Source organism: Sparus aurata, chromosome 7, assembly GCF_900880675.1.
Source record: "Sparus aurata chromosome 7, fSpaAur1.1, whole genome shotgun sequence".
In the NCBI taxonomy this organism is placed as follows: Eukaryota; Metazoa; Chordata; class Actinopteri; order Spariformes; family Sparidae; genus Sparus; species Sparus aurata.
The window spans coordinates 35,491,208-35,517,385 of NC_044193.1; the positions used below are offsets into that span (position 1 = coordinate 35,491,208).

At 39.3% G+C, this 26,178-nt stretch overlaps 1 protein-coding gene across 2 annotated transcripts in view; it reads right to left on the reverse strand.

The window, feature by feature from the left end:
• Window positions 1-17,816, reverse strand: part of dennd2da (DENN/MADD domain containing 2Da) — a 29,975-nt gene extending 12,159 nt beyond the window's left edge. Inside the window, exons 1-6 of one of the 2 annotated variants that reach the window (XM_030422506.1) lie at window positions 17,577-17,816; window positions 9,182-9,248; window positions 8,974-9,060; window positions 8,111-8,188; window positions 646-693; window positions 130-210 (exon numbers count right to left, since the gene is read on the reverse strand). In XM_030422506.1, coding sequence (XP_030278366.1) covers window positions 130-210; window positions 646-693; window positions 8,111-8,188; window positions 8,974-9,060; window positions 9,182-9,248; window positions 17,577-17,642 — 427 coding nt within the window. In that variant the 5' untranslated portion in view covers window positions 17,643-17,816. Of the gene's footprint in view, window positions 1-129; window positions 211-645; window positions 694-5,589; window positions 5,902-8,110; window positions 8,189-8,973; window positions 9,061-9,181; window positions 9,249-17,576 lie in introns of those variants that run through there. The other variant, XM_030422507.1, reaches the window with a different exon arrangement.
• Between the last annotated feature and the right edge of the window lie 8,362 nt (window positions 17,817-26,178).

Sequence of the window (26,178 nt, forward strand, 5' to 3'; positions counted from 1 at the left end):
TCCAGCTCTACCTTTTTTGTGAGGATGCACAAATTAATTTCACAGGACCACCTTCTGGTCTGACAGGCCTTAAGTGGAAAGTGAATAAGAAATAGGAAGAACTTTTATGTAATGTAATGTCATACTCACTGTCTCGTTTGCCTCTGCGGAAGGAGGACCACATGGCACTAAACCTCTTGAGGGCCCCTGGTCGTTCACCTTCATCATCACCTGATGGAGAAAGGAAACCAGCAGCTGCTCAATACTTAAACCTTCACACAACATGAACTTCCCCTGCTAGTTTAAAGGCTAGTGCTGCTGTATTATTCTGGCTGATTAGACCCCTTCTGTTTCTAGTATACTCAAGATGTATGACACTAACATTGATACAGAGCGTACTGATCAAATAAGTGGATTATGTTGCAAGTGTTTACAAATGTTTTGAAACGTTGTGAAGTAATTTTTGTGATTGCATCCATTTTAATAACTGCTCCTCAGCACAGGAAATAGCCACACACTTTAGAGCCACCTTTTAAGTTATCAAAGTAATAGTCCAACAAAACTCTGTCTTCTACCAGTGGCTGGACATAAAATGACAAATAACATGTTTAAAAGGAAAAGGATAATGTAGAAAATGGTTCTTGTTCCTCCTGCTACTGTACTCACTGTGTTTCGCAGCGACATCAGGGATATGGTTACCTTTTGGCTGCTCACCTACACAACAGAGAGAATGTAGCATCAATAGGCAGTTGTGAGACTGCCTCCTTCCATTAAAAACTGCATTAACTAATGGCTGTTATCTACATCACATATAATATTGCTAACTTTATGTTAGGTTTGCAACCACTAGCAATTTCAGACGAATCATACATTGTTACATTGTAGTTTGGGTGTGGTTCCTGTTCACACTGCCTTTTATACAAATTAACCAAAAAGAGTAAACAAGTTATACAGACTGATGAGTAATTTGTTGATTGGACAGTTCGGCAATTGTCAACCTGCATCATCAGGACACACATGGGGAAATCAAACTCAAACTAAACAGCACTTTAATGCTTGTGATGCATATCAACTTTTTATGAAATAACGGATTATAAGCATTATCAGTATAATTAGACTGTACATTAACTGCATGTAGAGACAGGACAAAAAGGAGTCGTCTTGCACAGTAATGGTTATTAAAGGATCGCCCTAGCACACATTTCGATGGACTACTGTGAATGGACAACCTATGTTGAGGAGGACACAAGCAGATTTAAGGTCTTTTGATGCATTAATCAGAGAAATTAATGTAGAAATGATACACATACAGTAAATACACAGCTTGTAGGCTACAGATCCTGATCAGTTCACAATCAGAAGATGGGTTGGTTCAGAATCATTTTTGGATCATCATGCTTGGAAGTGGACTGAGATCCACCTTTGCGACTGTCTCGGTCTGGTTGTTTCAGTTCAACTTGACTCCAGCCCATATGAACTGCACTAACCAGGAAAATGCGCCAGAGTCCATATGGGTTAGATAAAGCAACTTTTTGCAGTGCATTTGGATCTGGTCTGAGATACTGTGAAATTGTGAAAGGTCTGAATTTTGAATCATAGGTTACTTATAACTGAGCCCATGTGCTAAAATAAAATATGCTAAATGTCACATGTGTTTGAGGGACTGCTTGGCAGGATGTTTTTTTACAAAGCGTTGTGTTTCAATCTGGCAGATTGTCTGATTGTATTGCAAGATAAGCCTGACGTTAAGCTATGCCTGACAACCTGCTTGACCAGCTTGTGTGGTTGGTCACATTTCAATGGCAACTTAGATCAGACTCATTCAAATGTTCTTTATAAAACTGAATTTCCTGCATTAGAGTGTGGCTCATAGTGCATTTTTCTGTCTGAACTAGACAAAGTTTGAGAGAATAGTAACCCAGCCAAACACCAAAAACATTTAGTTTTTTTTTACTTCCAAACTGACCCTGATACAGTTAATGTACAGTTTGAAACATAATGAGTTGGTCTCGTTAAACTCTTTTAAGGTGAAATTGGATGACCTGGAGGCAGAAACATGTGGTTGTAGATGTTTTGCCTGAGGCTGTTATTACTGTAGCTGACCTTCAAATGTTGCTGTTTTGAATGCTGAGTGTTTTTAATGTCTATGTCTACCTTGTGTTTGTGTGTATGTATGAATATGCTGCTGCCTGTCTTGGCCAGGACACTCTTGCAAAAGATATTTTTAAATCTCAATGAGTCTTTTTTCCTGGTTAAATAAAGGTTTAAAAGTTTGTCTTACACTGTCCCACAAAATCCCACATGAAAGTTGGCCGGACTAATAATTAGGTAACAAATAGCCTCTGTCTTCAAAGCATTGTCACAAAAATAAACAAGCACTCAAAAGTACACATAGCCCAATGACAGACAGTAGGTCCATTATCACTTAATAGCCTGTCAGTTATCACATAATATCACATATCCCTCTTTTTGATGACCCAGTAGGTTGGGGTCAGCTATTAGTGCTCTATTCTGCATCCAGGCTTGGTTTACTGTAGTAGGTTGGACATTTATCAGAGATCCTACTTTCTGAAACACCCTTCAGTTACACAATTACCCAAAACTGACCTGCTTCAACAAGGCAACTGAGATCACTTGGCCAACACAAAAGCTGAAACAAAAATGTGCTCCTTTCAACAGTAACAGGGTGGTGAATCCCAGAACAAAGAAACATCAGTGTGAACTTTTTTACACATGTAGTAGGTGCTCCAGAACAGACAGTTGCAGAATAAACAATACGACATTCTGATCATGTCTGTGCTATATACTTCAGTATTAGATGTATGATTTCTCTGCATGGCTCTGGTCATTGTCAACCATAGGATCTTTATTTTATCAGATTAAGCCACCCAGAGCTGCCCGTAAAAGTACAGTCTCATTTATATGGATGGCAAATTGTAATGACTTAGAGCAACCGATGTTAACATCTTCCTGTTGTCAACAACAGAGGTTTTGCTACACAGGTCAGTTTTCCTATTAATCCTCTGTGTATATTGCAGCACTAGCAGTCTAACAGCTGAATCATTTGTTTACTTAAGACTGTGATGACATGAGTTTCATTCTTGTGTTGCATTCAAGTCATGTGGAAAAGTCAACCTTCAACAGAAAAACACTGCCAACCTCGTCTTTCAGATGATAAATTAATAGTTTAAGGAAAAAACATAACATAACAGTTTAAAAACTACATTCTCTTCATCTTAGGGCTCACTTTGAGACAGTAAACCTCACTTGGGGGCAACAGTTTGGTGATCAACTGATATTTCTCACTTCTTAATTCACATTTTTCAAAATACTGCTCTCTTAAGAAACTCTAGTATGACTTGAAATGAACAAAGAGGGAAAAAAAGTGAACTCTTAGATGTCACAACAACATCCAGATAACAGGAGAGAGAAAAGGAACAGAAAGATACTTTGTTGGAAAATGACACAAGTAAAAGTGAAAGTCACAAGTTCCAGCGTTACTTGGAAGTGTTAAGGTATCTCATGTTAGGGGAAGATAAGTGACAGGACTAGCAGAAGGCTGGGAAAGTCTATCTCTGCAACAACTTTTTTTTTTAACAAGGAGAGTGCTTTTGGAAATTGAGGACAGCGTCTCCTGTGGATTATTAGTAGCTGTGACTTTGAGTCTCATAGAATAATTTTTTTAGTTGATATGCCGAACCTCTGATACGTGTATGTAGATGGAATAATATTTGTAATTAAAAAAAGAGTTTTCGTATTACTGCATATGACAATAAACATGTTGATACTGAAATATCAGTGATATATCACTAATAATAATAATAATAATAATAATAATAATAATAATAATAATAATAATAATAATATCAGCCAACCACTATATTGGTCAGGCTCTAAAAAAGTTATTTGCATGAATCCAACCTTATGTACTTCTAGTGTACAGAGAAAGAAAAGCCCATTTATAATGTTCTTGATACAAGATAATGAATCCATTGAAGAGAAGATCGCTACACAGAAACTGGAGCTGTATCTTACAAATGGAGCATCTAACTGGACAAAGTCCAGGTTTCATTCTGGGTTACCGACCAGGTTTGTGATAATAACATTCATGAAAGCCTCAAGTCTGCAATTCTAAGTGCTGTATCTTAGGCAACTGGACTTGTTTCAGTTTTTGTTTGATGTTTCACCTCTAATCTCGAGGCTTCTTCATGTCTGCAATACACAACTTTTGTTGACAAGGCAAGGTTGTTGTAGTGTGTTAGTAGCAATGGCAGTGTTTCCACACCCATGGCGTGCTGTCGCACAGCATTAATTCAATTACCCAGAGAAAAACATAAAACATGAAGCTAAATTATCCTAGCTTGAATTGTCATTTATCTATTCTTGGTATAGACAACTACATCAGAGTTTAAGCCTACACTATTTGCCTGGTTGTGCTACTGTTGTTCAGCTATGATGTGGGTGGAAGTAAGAGCCCTGTTTAACAGCCTCGTGCCCTGAGGCTCCCCAACATGTTACAACACCATTCAGTTCTTTAAGTAAAGGAATGGCGCCGTCACAAAGGCACAACTGAAGCTGCTTGAATCTTGCACTTATATTTGCACTGATAAAAGCTGCAAACCCACAGATCTCAATTAAAATCTGCCAACCTACCCATTTAACTATTTTACAAGTTATATCCAAAACATAGCAGTTTTTAGCTTCTAAATTATGTTTTGTAAATGGCCACATTCTTGCATTAATGCTTTGCCTGGAGTTTGATGTGTTAAAATGATGTTATGGCCTGCTAACATGTGTTGCAACACAAGAGCTTTTTCTGACTGTCATCTCAGTTCCTGAGGTTTAGGCGATCCCAGTTTTACAGTTTAATAATAAAAAAAAAATAGCTAATAGGCCTAAGTGATGGAATAAAACGTTTAGTTATCAAGTTAGGAAACATGCTGAAGTCTACTAAGTGCCACTTGTCACAGCAAATAGATACAGTGAACCAGTTGTTAATAGTTTGTTTCACTGGGGTACGGGAACACAAAACTCTAAATTAAAATATGCACCTGCCGCCAATGGAAGTACCTTAGCCTGCCAAACTGTACTTAGCAGCCTCACACGTGAATTCGCGTTGACGTCCTAGTCGTCTGAGGTAGCATTCATATCTCGGAGGGCAACAAAACACATAATTGGCGTGCTTTATTCAATTCGGCAGGTTTATATTTCACCATGCTGCACTTTATTATAACTTATAATTTGCCCACGGTATTCAACCACAAAACAGTACGGAGGGTCGTATGTCAATGACTAATGCAAACTCTTAACTTTAAGTCTGACTAGCTTCCTATTTAGATCAGGGGTTGACTCCTACCTGATACCCGGATATACAAGCAGGCACGACCTGCTCGAGACAGGTCAACATTGCACTTTCCAACAGGTATGCGACGGTAAGAAACATTTGTCACTAAACAAAACAAGGTTTAATGGTAACGTAAGATTTGATGTCCATGTGTTACGGATTACCGTTTTCATGGGCTTCAAATCCGAATTTCACACATCTGGTCCAAATCTAGGTAAACAAATGAATGTTAATCGCTTCGGCTGTGTCAGCTATGCACTACTCACTCCATCTGCTCCTGAAGTTCGTCAGTCCGGGCCCTTTTCTTCTCCTCGTTACCGCATCAGTCATTGTTACTTAAATCCACAGACACTGTAGTACTCTCAGCTGTTTCTGTAAGGGTACTCAGTAACACGACAGTAGAACTTTATCGTCTCCATTCCCGTACAGACATAGCATCCAGCCTCGCGCTCACCACGGTCCGCGTGCTTCACAGAGTGAAACGGCTCAGCTGGGAGCGTGCCCGAGCGCTCCGCGGCTGTGCTGCGTTCAAGTCAAGAGCGAAAAACGGCCACTATATATACACTGCTATCAGTCAAGTCAAAGACAAGTAGACGAAGACAAACCAACACGAACCCGACGAATATGAAAATGTTTTGGAGTAGGCCAGCGACACCAGCACCGCAGCAGGCTCCCGGTTCAACGGTCCAAGTAAACAAAAAGACAGAAGCTCAACTGGCCAACAACAACAAAGTCCTTGAGGAAGTGCAGACAAGAAAAGCTTTTACTTTCCAAGGGACCTGTTAAATGTCATCTGCATCTGCTGACACGTCAAGAAACAGCCAACAACATGCACAGGAACACTGTTACTGCTCACTGGATCTCCTCATCACCAGTGGTGGTTCTAGGACCGTTTTAATAGGGGGGCCAGGTTGGGGCCTATTTTGTTAGGGAGCACATACAACCCGGAAAAAAAGATAAATCCCTCATTCAGACAAAACAGTGTTTACAATTTCAGCAATTTTCATTGGGTAGTAAACTGCTGAGACACTTTATTTCTGCCTTTCCCTTCAAAACAAAATCATTGCAAGAAATCTGTCATTGTATTATTGATGCAGACTCCCTGTCGGGGGGGCCACAGGGGGGTCCAGACTCGGAGTTACGGGGGCACTGGCCCTTGTTGGCCCCCCCTAGAACCGCCCCTGCTCATCACATCACCTAATCACATAGCTGAAGGCAGTTTGAAGCTAGTCATTTGTGCCTGTCCCCACCACTTTTCTTCACAGAGTCACGCCCTTGCCTGAATGTGATTTCTTTGATTAATTTTAGAGATCAGAGTTATCAGATATATACCTTTCATCTCAGAACTGAAATACAGTTCTTATTTCTTGTGGTCTTATTAATTTACAAAAGGACCAATATGTCATTCCATCTTAAAACTGTTACCGCTACATTTCTATTTTACACCTATCTTACAATTCATCTGGTGTCTAGTTGGCTCGGTTTAGTCTCCTAATTAGATTTTGTGGTGATTTAATGGAGAAGACAAAATGGAAAATTACCTCCAGAGTCAGAACCACAGGAAAATGAGGAAATGTGTACAGCCTCTGCTTGTACCTGTATTCAAGTGAGAAATGTATGGTGTGTATTACATTAGGATAAACTATATGCACTGTTTTTACAGCCCTGTCTCTCAGAAATTAGGTAAATGTACTTCTCCCAGTCCACAGGGAGTGTTGGGTCACCTGAGACCATCCTGTGTTTCATAGTTGGTTAGGTTTAGGCTACTAAAACATTGTGTTGCACAGCTAGCCTCGGCCTGTGTGAATACCAATAGCATTTTCCATATAACTGCCAGTCTAGTTCAACAGGGTTTGACTCGAGTGGCAGCAGCGCAGCAGGGATTTTCGTTACCACCACAACTGGACCACCTGCCTGAAGATGTGTCTCTTAACTATGTGATGATGACACACTTGTCTTAAATACAGACTATTGAAGAACACCGCTGGCAAAGTGGCTTCTCTAATTCAGTTACAAACTCAGTTCAGTTGTTAAGTGTTAACTCTGGTGATCTGCTGCCCTCTGTATGTTTTGAGCAAATTCTTACATATTGCACCTTTAACTTGCTTATTATTAAAAAAAACATCTTAATTTAGTTGCCACAAATAATGGGATAAATACTGAAATACATTGTCAGCTAGCATTTTTTTCAAAAACATTTTTTATAAATTTGTCTGTAATGTTTTCCTCATTTTGATGTTGAAATTTTAATACAGGCAACATCAACATTCTTTTAAAATGTCGTGGGTGTTGGAAATTAGAAGAACAGTTATGTCCTTTTCTTAGAGCCTGGGTTGTTTTTACCACGTAAGATCTTTTGGAACTCTTGCAAAGTTAACAAAGTTACTAACAAATAGCTCTTTCTCTTTCCTTACAGATGTATTTCATGTCGTAGAGCAAAATGTGAAGATATCTTAAGCATATGTTGACGAGAGATGTTATTTTAGTCCTATAACTAAACCAAAAATCCTCAGACTGCAAAAATGCTCACTTATTTCCAGGTTTTAGGGCTAATTCCTTCGGCACTCTATAGTGAGAAGCATCAGGTTCAAGAGTTTGTCAAGTTGTACTGTGCACATGTACGAATATGATTGGTCAACCAGTAGCCAAGCTGTAGGTAATTGTGATGCATTAATGAAAAAGCCGATGCCAGTCACCTAGTACAAGCTTGACTTAACTGCTGTGCCTTAAAGTTTGCTATGCTCCATTTAGTATTAGTCATGCTTTGGCACGTCCACTTGATGTTACCTTCATTCATGCCTGTCTTCTTCATCTGGTCCTGAAAGTTGCATAGCTGTGAGGCACCCTCTTCATCTGGGTCGGACTCTAAGGATTAAAAATGAAAAAGAAACTGAGCTTTCAAAAGTTTGCATCTAAAGCTGTGACCAGCTAGTGTTCATCATAAGGGAATAAACTGATTTGTCAGGTTATTTTATATTTTATTTTATTAAGAGGGCCCAACAGGTAGGGCAGACTCCACTGCCCTTTCTGCAGAGCATCTTCCACCGCAGAGTCCACAGGAGAGCTGCCTCCATCCTCAAGGACCCCACCCACCCCCAGCACGGACTGTTCACACTTCTACCCTCACGCCGGAGGTACAGAAGTGTTAAATCCAAGACCACCAGACTAAAGAACTCTTTCTTTCCCACTGCCATCAGACTCCTAAACAGCAGATAAGAGTTTAATCTACATCATAACTGTCACATTTTGCACATGCATTACTGCACAAATTCCAGATTTGCACTGTTTTATTGTTATTGTTGCAGCTTTTTCTTATTTATGCCGTGTAAAAGTGCTTTACAAGTGTTTTACACGGCATAAATAAGAAAAAGCTGCAACAATAATAATAAAACAGTGCAAATCTGGAATGCTTTACAAGTGTTTTACTTTGTATATATTGTATATTTTGGTGATATTTATTTCTTTATTACATTGTTGGCATTCTGTGGACAGCAAAGGAAGAATGTCATTGTACAGAGGAACATGTTTTTTTCCTGTGCATATGTCAATAAACACTTGAATCTTGAATCTCATTGTCATCAGCTTGGCAGATCAAAGACAGTATGAGAAGCTGACTCACTTGACGGGAATTGTGAAAATGTCATTTTTACCCTTTCTCGATGATTCTCGTACTGACGAGAACGACAGCAACCCTCTCCGCCGTGTGAACCCACCACCGTCATAACTGTTATGCCTTTCTGTGGAAATTTCACATTGACATAATGACACAGTTATCAATAAATGAAACGTTGAGATGAAGGTAGTGTCTCTGACTAAACTAGGACATTTAACACCACAAATACACTATGATCCACTTACTTTTAATACGAAGAGATGAGAAGCTGAAACTCCTCCTTGTGTTTAGAGGCAGTGGCTGTGCTGAGCTCTGAGAGGAAAGAGAATATATACACACTCAGAGATAGGAAAACTAATAAGTAAATTATACAAACTGATTGTTATCTGGAAAGAAAGATGAGTCTAGTTGGTTGCAAAAGGAAAAGGAAGTTAGTTTGTCTTCCTGTCAGTGTCTCATCAGCTGACGGCAATGACATTTGATATTCAGAGGATGATTCAAAAAAATGATGAGCCTCTTGACCTTTCATCAAGTGCTGCTGTCAGGTCAGAATGATCAGCTTTGGTCCAGTGTGGACTTCATTTTATCAACAACTTCAACTTCATACACATATTTTTTAGTAGCTGGATTGTTGTGATTTTTGACGTGGGTCTGATGTGGAGGATCAATCATTGTGTTATTTTCCCCCTTTCCCAAAAATAATTTTCCAATGTATGTGCAACAAGTTCTAAGGTCTAAGGTTTGCTTTGGTTTGGGCACAGACACAACTTGGTTAGAATAAAGAAAACTAAACTAATGTAAAAAAGATGAAGTTGACTAAAAAGACTAATGGTTTTCATTGAGTAAAGCTACACGCTACAAACTACACTACAGGTTATTTCTCTTTGCCCAAGATAAGAGTAGAGTGCCCAGACTTATTACTTATTATAAAACTGCTACTTAAAACTAATCTAAATGAAAAAAACAGGATGATGCATTTTGAAGCAGTTTGTTTACTCTGCTGTGGCCTGAGAACGTCAAGTTTACAGATACCATTCCTTTATTCCCTTACACTGTTGTTGTGGTTTGGTGCTGCAGCTATGACAGTAAGAACTTATTTAAATACTCATACTGCATGTACTGTATGTAAATGAGCATTATTGGTTCTGCATGGGAATACATGGCCACTATTTATAGCCAGGCAAAATGACAGGACATGTTAATATCCTCTGGGGAAACTCCCCAGCAACATATACCGAAAGTATACAAGTGGAATGCCTCAAAGTAGGGTTAGCAGAGTAATCACAAAGCATTCGTAATAGTAGTTTGTTGAAGTAGTAAAACATTGCTCGTTTTCTGCTTGTGTCATTGGTTGAGTTTCCATATTCTAGTTTCTGAAAGCTTAAGGGCTTGCTTTGCTTTTTAGTCATTCAGTTTCTGTCTTCAACAGGAAAAACTCCTGTGTCACAGGAAGTGATGAGTTTTGTGTCTTGTTTGTTTTGATAAAATTGAAGAGCAACTGGGACATGAGCATGAGCTGTGACTGAAAGTCAAGCAAAGAGCACCATCTAGGTTAAAGGAACAGTTCACCCCCCTAAAAAAATGAAATTTCAGCCCTTATTTACTCACCCCTATGCAGATTGAAAGTTCTGGAGAAATGTCATGGTCCACAAAACATTCCTAGAGCTTCCCAGCAAAACAGCGCTGCAGCATTCTCCTAAAAACTTAAGTAGATGGGCACAAAACAGCTTGTCCGATGTAATCCAAGTCTCTGGAAGCCCCATGAGGTCATTTACACCCTCAGCGCATGGTTGAGCTCATGCATCCACTTCAGGTGGGGTGTGCACTAATGCACTCTACAGTGAAAAAGTTACAGTGAATATTTCAGCTAAAAAAAGGGTCTAAATAACCAATTACTTTTAATTTTATTTCAGGATTGTGGGGGTTCTTGAGACTTGGATTACAAACGATTCCCTTTCTACTTCAGTTGTTTAGGAGATAATCATTGATTTTTAGTGTATGAGTGAAATGTTTAATTGAGTCAGACTTTGTTTGCAAATCGTCAAAAAGAAAAAGGATGCTACAGTACACTTACTGAGACTGATTGTCAGACCATCAGTAGATATGGGGAAGTTCAGTACAAAGCAGCACCACTATTGCTTCTCATCATAAAAAGATGAAAGAAACTCTTGGCAGTTTGTGCTGAAGTTGTGGCCAGTTAAAGTTGCCATTTGGAAGTAAGAACATAGCTTCTGAATCAGATTGATGATCACATTGCTGAAATCTTTCAGATCAATCCCTATTAGTAGTATAGAGGATGTCCATATTCAGTTAAAAGGTAAATGGACTTCCATGGCACCATTCACACAAACAGCCATACAGATGGCAGAGGCTGCCATTCAAGATGCCAGCGGCTCATCAGGAGCGATTTAGGGGTTCAGTATCTTGCAAACGGATACTTCCACATACAGCCAGGGAATCCGGGGACTGTTACAGTCATGACTTTGATTTGCTGCAGTAATTGTTTTTACAACCAAACAAACTTTATTCTTGTCTTACTTTACCTGGTTGTGCGTAAAAATGGTGAGGTCACTTTGTCTGTGAAGTACCAACCAACCCTCTACAGCTCACTGATTAACATGAATGTTTTACACAACTGTAAAAATGGCAGTTTGTGGTTTTAGGGGGAGTGACAGTGTGTGTTGGGACTTTTGATCGACCTGTCTATTAATCCATCCAGCACTTATCAGCCCTGAAAATAAGTAGAACTCATCCTCATAGCAGGCAGTAAACAGTGGAAACAACCAATCAACAGTGTATCCATCTTCAAGTCCAAACCAGGTTTTGTGTGAAGGCAGACTGTTATCCGTCAGTCATTTTTATATTGTTTGCGTAACAGAAAATTATAATGACCTGTATGGATCTGTCACGATCTTTGCCAGGTTAGTCCCTCCATGTTTTCCGGGGCAGTATGTAAGATATGGTCACACAATGAACTAACCTTCATTAAATAACTCAACAGTGTTGATGTTATGTCAAAGTCTTCTATGTACTGTGTTGCAGAGATGCCTACTGAAGTAAGCCATGGCCTGTCCTGCTTCGTAATGCCACTTCGCACCTCAAAAGGCATTTGACAGAGTAACCCCTTGCAGATCTAGCTCTAAATGTGGCATATTCATTTTTTACACCTATGTTCTGTACTATACAGAAAAATACAACCTTGTACCTTGAATTCAAGTTGCTCTCTCTTTGTACAGAACACTTCATTCAAACTCAGCATAAACAAAATAAAACCGATCCAAAAAGTCTTGCTGTGTCTTTAATCAATCTTGTGAAAATATTCTGGCTCTATACACTCTCGCCTCTCTGATTCTTCATCTCTCTCCTGTCCCCATCTTCCGTGTCTTCTTGGTGCCGGAGTCATGGTCCTGGTCAAGGAATCCATACTACATCCCACAGTGACTGGGGGCACTAACTTAACAGCTAACTGAGTCATGTGTTAATTAGCTAATGGTAGTTAGCTAAAACCAAAGATAGTTACCAAAGAGCAGCACTGTTTTGTTTTTTTATGTATTTTTTTCCACTTCAATTTCTGGCCACAATTTACAAATTACACCTTTAAACTAATCTAGGCTAACCAAGTCCTGACTCCAAATATGTACTTAGCACACAGATTTCTGTGAGACTTATTATAATATTCATCTTCATCTTATTCTGAAAGCAAATAAGCGTATTTCCAAAAATGCCAGAGAAGTGCAAAGTTAGGAATCAGTCAACTTTGGGCCTCCCAGTGACAGTACAAAAAAAGAATACACTGTGGCAGAAATAATGCTCAATAAAACTATAAAATGCCATTGAAACACGAGAGCTCAAGACCTTTTAGTCACAAAAGAACTCCACACGTAGAGCCTTGACACCGATCAGCCACAACATTAAAACCACATACTTAATATTGTGCAGGTTCCAGCCAAAACAGTTCTGACCTGTCAAGGCACGGTCATTAAACCTCTGAGGGTGTCCTGTGATGTCTGGCGTGAGGAAGTTCTAAGTGATTCTTTTGAGCCCTGAGTGTGGGGGATAGGACCTGCATGGATCAGACCTGTTCTAGCACGACCTATAGATGTTCAGATTGGGACCTGGGGAATCTGGAGGCCTGGTTAACACCTTGGGCTCTTTGTTGTGTTCCTCAAGCTGTTCCTGAGCAGTTTTTGTGGTGTGTCCGAGTGCACTGTCCGGCTGGGGGGGCCACTGTCTACTGGGTAGTGTCGTTGCCATGAGGGGGTGTACTTGATCCACAATGGTGTTTTGATGGGTGGTATGTGTCAAGTGGCATCCACATAAATACCAGGTCCCAAGGTTGCCCAGCAGAACATTGTATTGCAACAAGATTATCGCTGTTATCCACATGGTTTTAATGTTGTGGTGTTAATCAAATCAAATCCTACCGTCGCCTGTAAAAGGCTTACTTATGAGGCCATCAAAATGCACCTGTGGCTAGTGGCTATTGGGCTGCTGTTCTACCTATGCACACTTGTCTTTTCTCTGGCTTATCACTGACTTCAAAGAACAGATGGATCCGGGTTGTAATAGTGACTACACCTGTAAGTACACAATACATTCACAGATCCTTTCACAGACACACACATTTATGACAAAATTGCAGGGTTTCTTTAGCTTATCTCTGCAACTACAACAAGGTTGGTCATTGTATTCTCTATTATATTACCACCCATGTTCTACCTTCCTTTTCTTAGTCTGTTTCAAGGCAAGCACAAATAACATGGAATCTGATTTCTTTCCATTCTGATTTTGGACATGTTCATATGTTGTCAGCACATGGACTTGAAACCATAACCATACATTTTGACTTAGGTGGCCTCTATGTATAGGCCTACAAACATAACAGTGTTGTGTGTGGGTCATCTTTGTTATTGTTCTTTTGTGTATGGGGATCAGTTCAGGACCATGAGAGTTCACACTTTAATCTGATGAAGAATGAGTGAATAAAATAAAGATTCAGATTTTCCTACTTTCACCATTGTCTCTGTACACCTTATTCCACTTCCCTCAGCATTGTTTTGTGAGAAACATCATTTACAAAAAAGCAAAATAACCAGTATCTGATTAAAAATGCTGTCAAGTAAAAAGTACAATGTTTCTAATTAACAAGTAGTGGAGTGAAGTATAAAGTAGCAGAAAAGGAAGTATTTTTACATCGATGTTACTCAAAAAGTTATAATGTCCCACTGTTCAGAGAATTCCACATTTTGTAGTAAGTGAATTTAGACTTTTGAAATAATTTTTTCCTTCTGTGATACTATCCCATGGATCTTAATATAATCTTAGTATTATCAACCAATAGAATTTCAGGTAAGAGTGTATTTCTGGCTTTACACACAACTAAAAACCAAAGCCTACAAATTTCCACATGCGACTTGATAACTAGTCTGCTAGTGTATTTTCTTACATTCACCTTGTTTATAAGTCTTATTTCTCTTTTCTGTAATACATACTTAGGTTTAGTAATAATCATATGTATATTGCCCCCACGCTATTGCAGTAAACATAAAGAAGAACAGAACAGTACAAAATATGACGAGAAGCAGAGTCTAAACTGTCCTTTGTGTCACAGTGCTGCTGTGGGAGCAGCCTGGTTGTGTTTCTGTTTTCTCTGTTCTGCCTTCCCCCTCCTTTCTCCCTCACCTGCTCCTCCCCTGTGTGTGTGTGTGTGTGTGTGTGTGTGTGTCTCTGGGTGTGGCAGCAGCAGCAGAGTGGCACACATGAATCAGATCAACTCGTGACCCACTGGCTTTATCTCTACCTGGTCTCTCCACCACTTGGAGTGTGCACTTTTATGGAGCTTTTACAGAGCTGCTTTTTAAATCTCATTGTACTGTGTATAATGACAATAAAGGCTTTCAATTCAATTCAATTCAATTCAATTCAATTCAATTCACTTTGGCGCTAGATTATTACGTCCCATACGGTGACCTGATCGTGCTGCTCTGAGTGTTTTCTTGACACTCAGATTATTTTGTGTTTTCAGTATTTTTTTGCCTTTGGCTCCTGCAGACATCCAGCACCTTTCTGCACTGCTTCCTGCTTGCCTGCTCTCCTGAGTTTCTCCAAGCTGGTCCAGTCAACCTTGCCTGCCTGCCTGCAAACCTGGTCTTCTCGTCTACATTACCCTCTAGAGATCATAGTTTGTACAAATAAATCCTTACTCACTACTTCCTGTCTCTGTTCTCTGCAAAAAACCCAACCATATGTCATCAGCATACAGATGAATTGTACCATTTGTAATTCCAATAGTAAAATCATTAATGTATGGGGTAAATAAAATGGGACCCAAGATGGGTGCTTGAGGAACCCCTTTGAATACCCTTCACTTCACAGTTTTTGAACCAGTTAAAGGATTTCCTGTCAAAAGAAATGGTTTCAAGGCGCTTTAAAGGTAATAACTGTGTCAAATGCCTTAGGTCAACAGACTCGTTTATTATCTAAAGCATTGACAATATCGTTGACAACTTTAGTTGATGCTGTCAAACAGTGTTGTATGCAGATCTGTAGCCAGACTGATTAAGATTCAAAATGTTAAAAGTAGCTGCTTTGATATTTTAGCCAAACAAGGCAGTTTAAAGATAAACTGTGATAATTATTTAGGTCATCCACAGGACCATATTTGTGCATAGGAGAAACAAGAGCAGTTTTTGAAGTTCAATTAAAAATATGCGTCAAAAAATCAGTTATTACAGAGGCGGCTAGTAGTAAAAGATGTGGATCTAACTGATCAACACCGGTAGACTTTTTAGGACCAATGCCACACACAGGGCTTCAAATACTTTGTGACCAGAGAAGGGCCTAAACGAGAAACTACAGGGTCTGGAACTAACTGAGATGGTAGGAGCATCACAAAATGAGTCAGTAGCTGATAAACCAGAATTGTCAAAGAAGTGCTTGTTAAAGGCATCACACTGTTTGTCAGAAATTTTGGAAGAGTCACTCGTCACTTGGTTTGGTACCACTGAAGAGTGACAATTAGGAGCATGCTAGTCCGCACCAGAATTAAAGTCTCTAATGAAGTGATCAAGAGCAATGTGAGGGTCAGGGATAGAAGCAGAGCATGAGATGTCACTGAGCTATACGTCATGCAAGAAGGCTTGATCTACAAAATGTTTCATTTCTTAATAAAATAATTTGAGCTTGAGATTTCTGTAGTCTAGCGTCCCTAATGCAGGCAATGGGACAGTGATTAGTGAAATCAAGTGAGAGGACACTACTAGCTTTAAACCTATAAGGCATATTAGTTAAAATAAGGTCTAAAAGAGAACCACGCTCAGGATCATTTGTGTTAGGCCTTGTAGGAGCAGTGATTAACTGTGCCAAATTCAAATTGTTACATGGATTTTTCAAGTATAATATGGTTCAAGTAATTTTGCAGAAGGTGGACAATAGGCCCCTATAAGAAATACATTTTCACAACTTGCAGTGTTCCCTAAACAGACACTTTCCAAATTTTTTCACAGAAACTGAAAACCCTCTGCCTTTTGTGAAACCTTCCCTGTCAGTCCTAAAAACATTTTAGCCACCAATTGCAATGTTTTCATCCTCAATAATATTAGACAACCAAGTTTCAAAGAAAACAAAGATATCAGCATTGGTTTGTTGAGCCCAAACCTTAACGTAATCTAATTTTGATATCAAACTACGCACACTCATGTGAAAAACCCCCAGACCTTTTTGTTTGATGAAGTCAGCTTGACACTCAAGAGCTACCAGGACAGAACTCAGTCTGAACCTGGCTCTAGATAACAGCAAGCTTCTGAGAGCAGAGATTGGTTAATGGTATGAATTGGTAAGTGGGTGGTAATTACTATGTACGTATTTTAGATTTCTTTGAAACTGCGCCCCATAACCCCATGACCCTTGTGGGACTCAACATTTAACCTTCTAAAATTCTGAGTCATAACCAGCCAGTGTCTTAAATTACTTTCCAATTAACTTCTTAACAACTTGTAAATGATTCTCTAACCCTCCCACTTAAAAGTCCCATCAAGATAATTTTATTATGAAGATTATCTGACATTAGTTTTCACAAAGTAATTACCAATCAGTAATGAAGTTGTGGAAACAAACAGCCTGATATAATAATGTAATCAAACCCTGGGTTTTTGTTTCACTCCTCCACTGATGACATAATGTAGATAATGAAATGGAGTAGACCCTGGCAATAAGGATACCATTTAGAGATACATGATGTTACTTTCACAATACAATAATCATCCCATCCACCCCCCCTACAACTACCCTGAGAATCAACATCAAAGTGGTGTGCACTTGTAATTCTTACACAGGAAGTAAAAGTGAACTTGTTGAGATCAAAGTTCTCCTTTCTCCCGTCATGTGATATTTACAGGAAATGTCAGCATGTCAAATGTGTAATGTCTTTATATTGCACTGTGCAATATTTATGTTCTGGTATACAAATTGCTACACACTGCACAGAATATTGCACCTTCATTCCTAATATACATCAGATCTGATCTCAACAAATAAAGTTGGCATAGAAATGGCAGGTAACACACAGTTGAGTCTATCTTAACAAGTGTTGCAGCCTGAGCTCATAACACAGAGCATGGTTAATGGACAGAACACACTCACCATCTGTGCTTGTTGTGATGTCTTGTCCATTTGTCTTGGCTGAGAGGATGAAAGAAATGTATTCATTTACTGGATCCAGTGCTAATGCCTTTAACTTTATTTCTTAATAAATAAACTCCAGCTTAAAGTGTTCTCATCCACATCCTATCAGTGTGGCTGTTGATTGTAGAACTGAAGTAGCAAGTGCACATGTATGAGGAAGTGCACTGTTCAAATGTGCGGTTGACGGACTTCAGTCTCAGGCTGGGATTTCCTCTTTCAATGTTAAACCAAGGTGCAATGACGCAGCTGACACAATGTGGGTGTGTTTATGTGTGTCACTGTGTATGTGTGTACTGTGCGGTGAAACCGGTTTAACAGTTGTTTAGGAATCGGTTATATTCATTTTACAAACCTGAGTCAGTGTGTGATAGCAGTCAAACCAAATGGACCCATTTCATGACAGACGTTTTATTAAGTGTCCCAGTAAAGCCATACCAGTTAGTGAGCATGCATAATACCAGAGTCTTGGAACAAGCTCACCTGAATAAAAATCGGCCATAATTAGTGTGAATGCTGAAAGCAGATGTTTCACCATGGCTGGAACCATACGCTTACATAATAAAAATGTATTTGAAACTGGCAGGACACATGCAGAGATTTCCACCACACTGCAGTAGACGACACTGAAGTTAGCGTCAGAGTCACAGCTTCTTATTGGAATTTTCCAGCCCACCTTAAAAGTGGCACACCGCCTATAGATGGCGTTGCTTGGTCGTTTTCAGGCCAGTTCATGGACTGAAAAATGTCATAAATATGGGGAAGATGAAATGAAAATGAATTATACAATGACACAGCCTGTAATTAGTTTACAGTCCTACATTTAAACCATTTTAACTCTAGCATTTTTTTTCTTATTGTCCTTGCTCGTGGTACATGGTATTGCAGCATTTAAAAGTAAAGTGTGCACTAAGGAAAAGTATTGCTTACTGATTAGATTCTGGACAGGGAAAACATGGAGCAAGTTAGACAGAGCTATTCAAACTACACTTGATTTACAGGTCCAGTGTATAGGATTTGGTGCCATCTAATGGTGTCATTGCAGATTGAAATCAGCTAACACCCCTTATCTCACCCTTCCCAACAGCGGCATTCTCATGAGCCAGTGTTTAATTAATCTGTTCTGGGCTTAGAAACATGACTGACTCCATGGAAGAGGACCTGCTCCCTTTAGTAAAAGCTCACTCTGAGGTAACGAAAACATGGCGATTCAAATCGAGGGAGGGTGTGATATGCTATTGTGCAATATGTGATATTGGACTATATAAATAAAATTCAATCATACCCACACAGATCATACAGTGCTTGCCCTGATTAAGGATCAGATAAATGATACACCACCAGTTCCAGTATATTGTCTTGGTGTGTAACTGGTTGGACCTCTGAAACACTGGGTAGTATTAGGTGTTGATGACCCTTCAGGCCACAAGGGTGCAGGGCACACTAATGGGATGTGTTGGCATTGACTGGAAGTAGAAGCAATTAATTGCCCATTCAAAATTTTAAACGTAGGCTATATATAAAGACATAGTTTTCTGAAATATTGTGATCAAGTAACTAAACAGAAATATACTGTGTGTGTAAAAATGTGTATACCAAGATAGGAGCAGACTGACAAATCCAAAGCTTGTTGTAAATACTACATATCAATTAGCAAGTAGACAGGAGAGGACGGTCTTATTAATGTCGCATGTGTATATCTGCAGTGCAGAGCCTGTGACCCTAACTCCTAACCTTAATAAGTCTCAGTGTTTGGTTTGGTTATCACTACATGGCTCTATGAATTGTGATTGTTGAGTTTCTTTTTCCTTTTTTCCTTTTCAAGATATGTTGTTAATGTTCAATGGAGAAAGATGACCATAATTTGCTGTGTCTATAACTGTGACGTTCACTGACACCATGGCTGTTCCTCTCTTTCAGACTAATTTACCATCTAGTGAAAAGAATGATACAGAAGATCAGGATGAGGGTGATTTTGAGACCTAGCACACCCACAACAGCTAGTATATAATTCAATCTCACCTTTTAAATGGTTAGACATGCCCTGCCAACTGCCTGCAGGAATGTGCAAGAGGAGTAAAGCACAAGGAGGGGTCAGACTCTGACACAGAGCCACAGCAGCTTTGCTTTTTTGAAGCAAATAGCTGCCAGAGTTGAGGCAGACGTAACCCCTGGTGAATTCACTTCTTTTGGAGAGCAGGTAGTGTTTGAATTAAAGTTACAGCTAGAAACCATCTCATAATGGGATCATGACACACTGAGTATGGCTGAGTACTGAGTATGGCTTTCAAAATGTATAACATGTATTACTGACAATGACATTTATCAGACATATAACATGTCACTAGTTACTTTCATTTGACAGTAATAAGTCAAATATCAGTGTCTGTGTAGAGTGTTAGTTTACTGATCACACTACTTTCGCATTACTCTCAATAAAGTAACTGCAATATACCACTTCCAGAAAAGGTGGATGTGGTACATTTTTTGGTAATTGCGTTCACTGACGGAAGTGCCATGGTGTCGATAACATTTTTATATATCAGTTACTACCCACTTAATTATTGGTGGTAACACATTACTGGACGTAGTAACTGTATTAATATTACCAAAATCCTATTAGAAACACTGTGCTTCTTACTGCTCAGAGTAATATATTACTGTAACATCTTACTACATCTACACACCTGTAACATTACTTATCAGTACATGTTTGCCACACTACGGCCCATCCACATTATGTGTCACCTTAGTGTTCTTGACGTCACAGCTTTTTGCACACACTGCAAATCTGATCTGAATGAAAGCCAGTGAAAACCTCTGCTTCTTTTAGGTTGTTCACACTAACAGTATATTATTACCATTTTTTTGTTGTTGTTTTTACAGGTATTCTTTACCAGCCATGAGAGCATCAGCTGGAAATGTTTTTACCCTGAGACTCTGTGTGTCATCATGGCCAACTGCAGTCCTTGACACTACTGCAGTGGGAACTACCACAGAGGCAGCTTTGAGCACTTTTCCAGGTGTTAATATGTCTGTCTGCCTGAAAGATGTGGCGCTCAAATGGAGTTTGAAGGGTGTGGTTCGACTTACTAGTATTGAGTATGGGTTTGAAAGTGAACATGTTGATGGGCATTGTGCCTGAGGTAATCCCACAGTAAGAGAGTCTCTAATTATACCATGTCTTTATTTTTTAAGTGTTCCATTGTAGTAAAATGGTTATACCAGCTGCTTTGATTGTGTGAAAATAAGGTCATATTTATTTTTCTTCTGTAAATGACACAAAAGCAAGTTGACAATGCAGTGTTTAAATAAGTGAACTTGCATCTCTGAAATCTGTAAAATAATGCATAGGATTTTATGTTCAACACTTTATGCTGTTAGTATACTTTAGAAACGCTTGAAACAAAGGTTACAATAATATTTTGTGTCTTAACATGCAATGGAAACAGAACCATCACAAAGTATCCCACACTGGCCTATCATCAGATATTCTATGTCATACAATGTTACATACATGTACAATCACAGGTAGAGCCACAATAACAACAACTATAATTCTTTTACAAGCTGCACAGTAAAAAAAACACCACTACAAAAACACTACTCCGACATTCCTTCACTGCTAAAAGTGTTTCTCCTGCCGAGGAGCACAACCTGCAGGTGAGACAAAATAATTGCAGAGATGTTTATTCCTCCAGGTTCCCTCAACTAATTTGAGGTCAGTATTCTTTCAATCTACAAAGGCTTGAGGTGTGCCTCAGACCTGTGCTCGCAGAGGGAGATATGGATACAATAGAGCTCATATCTTAACCACCCTCTCTGTCCCCAAGCATATGGTGGACCTGGAAACCCTGACTCTGTTTGAAAAAATGCCAAATGCAGCCAAGCAAGTTTATTCTCCGTTGACTTTGGTCCGCCTGCCTGTATACATTCAGCTTCATAAGGTCAGGTCTCAACTGCTTTCTACAGCACTCCAATGACAAAAGCTTAAAAGACCACAAACTACAAGATAACATAATTATCATAACATCAAAGATGAATGTTACACAAAAAAAAGAACATAGCTAACATTGGCTAGCTAACCAAATGTACACACACAATATGTGTGTTCAATTTTGTCTTTGTTCAATGGCAGCTTTGCTCAGTGGGCCATAGGCTCAATCATCATTGTGTTACCTCATTCAGCTATAGATAGCTACTTGACAGATGAGGATTTACGTGAAAAAATCTTCTAGGTTATTACTGCTACACACAAAAATGGAGATCCATTGATGCATTCTTTATCAGTAAATTAAAACCAAACAGATTCACAGCAAACACTGTAAGTATTTGACAGCACTATCTCTCATATATCTTGCCTGGACTTTGGACCCAATCATATCTACAGAGTCTGAACAGTTTGTATCACTGAAGTTATGGAGTTAGATGACAGACAAACGCTTCATGTCCTTTCTGATAAGCCTTTACAAACTTGAGTAGGTCACATCAGCCATGTAATCTTGTATGTACAGTATGTTATATAATGGCTAACCTGAAGTCAGTTTCTTATTTGATACTATTTATTTTGTGTCAAGAGGTTACTTGGAGCCATTTTGTCAACATGTTAAAGTGAACAGTGCTGCAAAGTAAGAAGAAGTTATCAAACTCAGACCAGTCTGACTGTATTTATATCCATATTTTTACTCATGCTAATTTCAGGTGAACTGGTTTAGGACACACAGCTCACATGTGAGCCAATATGGCTGATTTCATCCAAACAACATCCAAATAATATGATTATGTCTCTATGTGTCATATCTCTTCAGATTGATGTGTTCCTGCCTGTCAATCATCCTGTGCTGTAAAAAGCAATAATGCACAGACTGGAGCAGGACGTAATTTAGAGCCACACAGTCTGGACATGTTAGAGAAGGTCTTATCATAAAGTCCTTGTCCCACATGTAAGTGTTTCATCACGTCTCTAGTCCAAAAGTACGTCAAAGATGAATCACATAATGCTTGTTGACATTCAAATATAAGATCCCATCAGGCTACAGAGCTAAAGTGAGCTCATGAAGAGCAGAGTTTCTGCTCATTTTCCACACTGTTCTCATTTTACATCACTGACCATTGTCTTTGACACTTTGAGATATTTTCTATATCTCATAAAGTACACAGTGTTGATGTTAAAACATTTTTTTTTTTTTATTTGGAGCCCCTGTCAGCAGGACATTAGTTGTCTGTGCTTCCCAAAACTTTAACAAACTGCACATGGTTTTAAAGGGCAGTTACAAACTATCTTTTTATTTAATGGTAATCAAAGCAAGAGTTGGTAATTGATTCCAGAAGCATTTATATAATTATATGTATTTGTAGAAAATGTCTTCACATCTCAACAGCAAGCTAATAAATAAAATGCCTTGAGAAACAAAAAAATATGTTCTATGACTATACCCGGGAAGTCAAGTTTATTTGGCTTTATGTGCCAATGCCGTATCCAGATTCCCCTTGTTAGATCCATGGGATGTGTTGTTAAAGCTATTACTGAGGTAGTCGCACAAGAATGGAGGAGAAGTGCAGCCTACATTTCCTAATACTAACATACTAGCTTGACAGTACAATAGCCATGTTTGTTGTTCATGTTTATGTTGATAACGTTTGGTGTCTCCTACATGTGAGTGAGAAAGGGCTGCGGCAGTAACACACTCGTTCAGCTGCTTACTCAGCACAAAGCACACACCTGCAGCTGTAAGGAGAAATTGTCGTGCTGGGGGAGGCCTTTTTGGACTGAGGTATGCTCACGACAGCTACTTTGCTTGTATAATGACACAAACACAGGTGTTTATTTCTGTATTACTTACAGCAAAAACACTTAGAGAACACGTTCAATGTAGCTAACTACAGGGGAAGTCTTTTTCAGTAGAAAGAAAAAAGCACTTTCGGACACTACTCAGGCGCCGTTAATTACGTCCCTGCTGTCTAACAGTTGAAACGTCCATATATCAAGGGTATAGTAATTCCCACTAGACATTCTTACAGCTCTACAAAATAGCGTACTCACTGTGTAGTGCACTATATAGGGAGTAATGAGTGATGTTGGCCACAGCCTTTGTCTATATAGTCAGACTATTGCTGTGTCTCAATTCAGGGTCTGCATCCTTCGGAGGAGCATTTGAAGGCCAATTATATCTAAACGCCACGCAAAGACTGTCTCAATCTGAAGGCTCCTCCAAATGCAGCCCACAAATGCGGCCGTTTTTTCCCTCTTTTTGGAGGATGCACTGCTACTATCCTTCATGGCCTCACATTTCCCAAGATTTGCGTGCCCAAAAAGAAGAAAGAAAGAGAGAAAATGGCGACATTGCGTGGCGTAGATCGTACCTGGGCGGCAGAAATCGTGACGTAAGGATAAAACATCTGGTGAAGGAACCAGGAAATGCTCCAAAGACTAGACCGTCCCATTTAACAACGGTTGACGCAGTTAACAAGGTCTCTCTGAAGGACTCGCCTTCGAAGACCGCAAAGGCCGAGTCCTTCAGAGGATGCAGACCCTGAATTGAGACACACAAGTATGTGTTGATGTGTTTTAGAAGAGTGGCTGCAGAGAGAGGCCTGAAGGGAGGGGGTAGGATTCTTTTGGTTGGAGTCTTTCAAAACATAGCTTGCTCTTGCTGGTTTCTCCAATTTTACAATCCTCAGCTTTAAGAAAAAGAAATTAAAGAGATTTAAGACGAGAATACAAATAACTCCTTAAATGAGTATTAAACTTTAAATTCTATTTTATTTATTAGAGATATCTGGCAGAAGTTGTCAAAGCAAAAGATAAAAGGTCAAAGACTGCAGAATTATTAGTATACACTTCATAATCTGTTTGTTTACATCCTTACTAATCTTAACAGTGTACCCAAACACTTATCACTATCGTTACAACATAACACTGTATTGTGCAACATAACAAGTGAAGATCAGAAGACAATGAAAAACTTGATAAAGCTTGTTGTTAACTGAATTCAAACTCACTGACACATTTGTCCTACAGACCACAGAGAATATACAAAAGTCACACATTTAGATACTCATGAAACTTCTAACACTTGTATTCCTGCCTCACTGAGTTTTGAAGACTTAATCGCAGGTCCAATGATAGCAACTCATTCTAGGTTAAGAATTTCCATGTTACAAGATGTGAGAGATCCAAACACCGTTGTTGAATCCTGTTCCCTGGGAGACTTTTCTGTGCCTAAAATATTTGAAATCTTAAACTGTGTGTAGTTTAATGGAAAATGTGTCGGTTGCTTTCTGTTAAGTAAGACAGTTGAGTAGGACTAAAGGAACATTTGAAGTCAAATTTCAGAATAATCAATACCCACGCATAGTTATGGTACTTTAAGTGACATGTTTATAATTAACAGGAAAATGTAATTTTGCAATATTCTAATCTTTTATTTTCTGTTCAATTTTAACTAGTGTGAAACGCCACAAGACCTATGAGGATTATTGAAGAGAACATCTTAGAAAAACTGAGCCCCTAGGTTTCCTTCAGGCACCACTTATTTTGTCATCACTGACTTCAATGGTGTTGCTCCTGCAGCATCATAATTAATCATTGCAACTGACTGATCACAGTTATGTCATAGCTTTGCAACTTTGGAAAAATATACACATGGAAGTTATCCTTCTACTTTTACCCACATCATGTTTTACTAAACCTAACGGCAACAGAAAACTGAAAAGAGAAAATATTAACGCAGCAACTGCTTAACCATAATTCAACTGTGTGTTCAAGTGGTGGTGAATAATCGTCAAAATCTATTTCCGACTAGAAAAATGTATGAAAACCCACTCAACTTGTGTTACGACTGAACTAAAACTTGAACGCAAACGCACAACTCAGGAGACAAAGTGAACAAATGAACAAATCTTTATTACAAAGTACAACAGAAAATCACTCACGAGGGAAAAAACACGACAGCTAATAACCAAAAACCACTCCAAAGAGGGAAAAATCTACAAAAAGGCAATGGCTAGACAAAGTAACAAAGAAAATACAAAACCTGGCAAGGCAGGGGCATGAAACAAAGGGCTTGGCAATCCTTGGCAAGACGAGGGCTTGGAGCTGGTTCTCTGACACGCAAGACGAGACGAACCGGCACAGACAAAGGGAGACGCAGACCAGATATAGACACGGTAACAGGGAACAGGTGGAGACAATCAGGGTGGGGAAGGCAATCAGGCTGGTGGGAAGGACACAAGGGGAAGTGGCAAGTTACCTGAAAAGAGGAGAGAAGGAGTTTCAAAATAAGGCAGGAAACCATAGAACAATACACAAGGCACCTAAGCACGGCCAGCTTTCTTGGCCATGACAATACCCCTCCCTCTAGGGATGGCTCCTGACGGACCAGGCATCTGAGGGTGACAGTTGTGGAACTCAGAAATGAGGTCAGGATCCAAAATGAAGCTTGCAGGGACCCAGGAATGTTCCTTGGGGCCATAACCCTCCCAGTCCACCAGGAATTTCCTACCCCGGCCCCTGTTGCGCACAGCAAGAAGTTTCTTAACCGAGTAGACTGGACCACCATCG